This window comes from Psammomys obesus, unplaced genomic scaffold (genome assembly GCF_907164565.1).
Source record: "Psammomys obesus unplaced genomic scaffold, mPsaObe1.curated_primary_1811, whole genome shotgun sequence".
Classification (NCBI taxonomy): Eukaryota; Metazoa; Chordata; class Mammalia; order Rodentia; family Muridae; genus Psammomys; species Psammomys obesus.
The window spans coordinates 3,829,579-3,833,794 of record NW_026594184.1 but is presented as its reverse complement, the minus strand read 5'-3'; the positions used below and the strand labels follow the sequence as shown (position 1 = coordinate 3,833,794).

The window sequence follows — 4,216 nt, the reverse complement described above, 5'->3', positions numbered from 1 at the left end:
AAGAAGGGAGGGACAGAGGGACATGGAGGAGACAGGAGACCTACAAGGAGATGAACAAAGCTAAAATATCTGAGCCCAGGGTGTCCTGCAGAGACTGATGCACCAACCAAGGACTATGCATGGAGAGGACCTAGACCCCCTACTCAGATGTATCCAATAGGCAGGTCAGTCTCTATGTGGGTTCCCAAGTAAGGGGAGCAGGAACTGTCTTTGTCATAAACTTGGCTGCCTGCTCTTTGATCACTTCTTCCTAGTTATGCGGCCTTTCCAGGTCACAGAACAAGAGACCTGATAAGCTAGGATCAGATGACAGGGGAGAAGAACTCCTGCTTTCATGGACTAGGAGATAGGGATAGGGAGGAAGAGGGAGAAAGAATGGGACTGGGAGGAGTTGACAGAGGGGGCTACTGTTGGGATATACAATTTATAAATTGTGTGTGTGTGTGTGTGTGTGTGTGTGTGTGAGAGAGAGAGAGAGAGAGAGAGAGAGAGAGAGAAAGGAAAACAAACGATGGACTGAGTTGGGTTTTATATAAGCGTTTTCCTCATAACTGAAAGAAATTTTCTTGGACTGTTTTTTATCATGGTCTTATATTGCTAATCATGATTTCTGTCCTTTTAAAACCATGGATTTCTCTCAAAAGGTATTGGTTTGGTCACTAAACAGCTAGATACCCAGGACATGATTTTTTTAGCATAAAGCCAATATTAAAAATAATCCTTGTGTATAAAAAGTAATATAAAATTTTTTGTTGTCTCCTTAGGTGAATTTGGGAAACAAACTGAAACTTCAAGATTATTGATAATCTAAGATAACGTGTTTTATTTGCAAAGAAAAAAAAAAGTATGGATCCCATATCGATACATACTCAAGTCCAAATATGGAGTGCAAAGGCAGGAATGTCTAAGTCAAGAAGGGCATTAATTGAAACATTAGTAGGAAGAAAGGGAATTAAACTTGTTCTTCATTTCAGCACTGGAAAGACTAAATGTTTGCAACTACAGAATAATATTAGAAGTGTGGTTCTTAGAACCTATGGCGAAGACCAGAATTACATACATTTAACTTTTAAAAATAATGACTTCTTGTTTATTGAGAAACTAACCAGCTTAGATGCCAAACGACTGAAGAAATTCCTAGACAGAATCTATCAAAAAAAATTTCAAGCATCCAGGAGATATGATGAGGGACGTGCTGGCAGTACTAGCACAAGCACAGGGGAGCTTGATGGCTCTTCCTCACTGGCAGTTCATCCAAAAGCAAGCCTGGAAAAAGCCAAAGAACGTCATGATTTGCCTTTGCCTTCAGCAGCAGCAGCCATACCTGGTAGTGCAGAGTTATTAGAGAAACAACATGTAAAGAGGAAGCGATTTTTACCTGAATCAGAAAAGAAGGAAAAGGAGAACATCCCGAAGGGTAGCAAGAAATTTGAGACAAAGGTAGTGGTGTCTGGATGTGTTGATAAAGGGGAAGAAACAAGTGTAAGAGAGGCAGACCAGAGTACGTCAGGATTAGAATATTCATTTGTGACTCAAGGTCCTGAAGAGACTAACTTGGATGTTATAGATCTTCATGATCTCATTGCAAAATTATTTTCACCATTTCTTTTGGAACCACACCATATTAAGAAAGGCATAAAGTGGCACGAGTATATGAAGATACTCTTACTGTGCCCAGAGAAATCATGGCAAGGTCTGCCTAATGTGGGCAACACCTGTTATATAAATGTGGTATTACAGTCTCTATGCTCCGTCCCACTGTTTGTTAATGATTTATTCAATCAAGGTTTCCCATGGATTAAACCTCCCAGAGATGATTTTAACATGCGCTTGATGCAACTGCTTGTTTTGAAAGATATTTACAACCTGAAAACTAGGGAGCAGTTACTTCACAGTATCACAAAAGCTCTCCCAGCATATGGAGAAATATTCGCTGCCTACAAGCAGAATGATGCTCATGAGTTTCTAAATCTCTGTTTAGTTCAGTTGAAGGAAACCGTACAAAAATTAACCATAATGTGGCAATCTGAAAATGGATCAGGAGGAAATAATTTACTTAGACAGCTTTTTGCTAACCATACTGTTATCAATAGAACACCTGTTTGTCCTGTGGCCAATAATTTTGAATTTGAGTTGCTGAGCTCTATTTTTTGTAAAGCCTGTGGCCTGACGGTTTTCAAGCAAGAACCAAGTAGTTTTCTCTCTATCAACATTCCTCAAGGAAAGAAAGACCAAAAATTGTCTATCCAGTCAAGTTTTGATCTTTTCTTTAGAGCAGAAGAGGTTGAGCATAGATGTGAAAGATGTATGCACAACAGATCTATTGCACTGCATAAGTTTTCCCAGCTACCCAGGGTTATTATAATTCATCTTAAACGCTATAGCTTTGATGAGTCACTGGTAATGAAGAAGGATGAGCAGCATATCATTATTCCCAAATATTTAAGGCTGTCTTATCATTGCAATAAAATCACAAAACCACCTCATCCTCTTAGCCAAAATGCACATGTTAAGGATCTTGAACTATTAAAACCCCTTGAAGAGTTGGGTTTTGAAATACTCAGATTGTCATTTAATTTATTGATGACCTCAAGAACCAAGGGTTTCTCAACTGAAAGCATTAGATCAGACAAGGAGTCAGAAGCACCAAGTGTAAGGAAAGCCCTGAAATTGTTTAGTGAAAAGGTGGAGACAAAAGATCCGACAGAAGGTGCCACAACAAATGTACCTGGGTCAGAACAAGTCAAGAAGCAAGACAAAGAAAATGTATTTAGTAATTTAGATTCAGGTAGTATCAATGAGGCTACTAGAAATATTGACCTCCGAATTCCAGAAAGATCCCAAGAGTACGAACAGGCCCAGAAATGTATTAAAGACACAAGTGATAAGCAGACCTCCCAAGGGACACTTACTGAAACCCATCCAGATTTAAGCTCCCAGGAACAGACAGAGAACCTTGGAAAACCTACAGAATCATATACCGAGGACGAAAATCTGGATTCACAGGCCTCGGTAGATTCCAGTAAGACCCCAGGAAACATAAATGTTTTAGATAAGGAAAAGCCTACTGGCATGGAGGAACCGCAAACGCCTACTAAAAAAGAAGAACATGTTTACAGGCTCCTTAATATTATTAACCATATTGGGAGCAGTCCCAATGAAGGCCACTATATCAATGATGCCTTTGACTTCAAGAGGCGGGGTTGGTTTTCTTTCAGTGATCAAAAGGTGACAAGTGTACGAGAGGACTTTGTACATAAGGCTAGGCTCTCCACTGGATATGTTTTCTTTTACATGCACAATGATATCTTTGAAGAGCTCTTGGCAAGGGAAGCTCAGTCTTCCAGCACGTTGAAGGAGCAATAAGAAGAACATATGCCTCATAATCACATCTATCCAAATGCTTCTCTTACTTAACGAGAGAGAAGGACCAACATCTCAACAAACATTTACAAAGAAATCTTTCCAACCCTGGCCACATCCATCCCATAGTTACAGCTACTGCTAATGAGTGTTCTTCTCTCATACAAGACTGGAACTGCGCCTTTCAAATAATTTTTTTGCCATAAAATTTATGATTGATAGTGAATTTTTCAGCATTCACTATGGAAGTTGCATAACACAGGTTACCTTTATACTGACAAAAATGCCTTATATTTACAGTCATAAATATTCAGTAAAAGATACATTTTGTCTCATTTCTGTCTTCTTTCTGGAATGATAACCATAATAAGTTATAATGAAAAAGCTTTTACATAATCAGAAGAAAAAGAGCACATGTGCCCAGACCCACCATGGTTCAGTTGAGTCTACTTAGCCCTTTCTTGCTGTCTCTCCATTTGAAATTGTTTAGTGCCCTTCCTGGCTTTCTTATAATGAGGGTCACAGAATGGTGGAGTCTGGTATGAAGAGAGAAGAGAATATTTCATATCTGCAGAAGTTGGAAAAGATACAAGGAGGTGGAGTGGGCCACCTGTTTCTTTTATTCATTTTAAGTAGATTTCGTTAATACTTCACAGTGTTCTTTGATGACTGTCTTCTGATCTAGGCTTTAGCTTTGTAAATTATTGTCAAAATAGGGTATGATTCTGTCAAGTCCATCTTCCAGTGTCATCTTTAGTGGTCTTCTCTTTAATTGAACTATTTTCTTACTGGAAAAAGAAGACCTTTCCACCTCTGGAATTAATTTTGAAGGAGCTTTGCATATTCACAGGGG

The 4,216-nt window shown here is 38.9% G+C and overlaps 1 protein-coding gene across 1 annotated transcript; it reads left to right on the top strand.

The window, feature by feature from the left end:
* Positions 1-846: 846 nt before the first annotated feature.
* On the top strand, positions 847-3,366 carry Usp26 (ubiquitin specific peptidase 26). Its single transcript, XM_055618065.1, has one exon. The coding sequence runs from the start codon at positions 847-849 to the stop codon at positions 3,364-3,366; it is 2,520 nt and encodes an 839-aa protein (XP_055474040.1).
* The last annotated feature ends 850 nt before the right edge of the window (positions 3,367-4,216 follow it).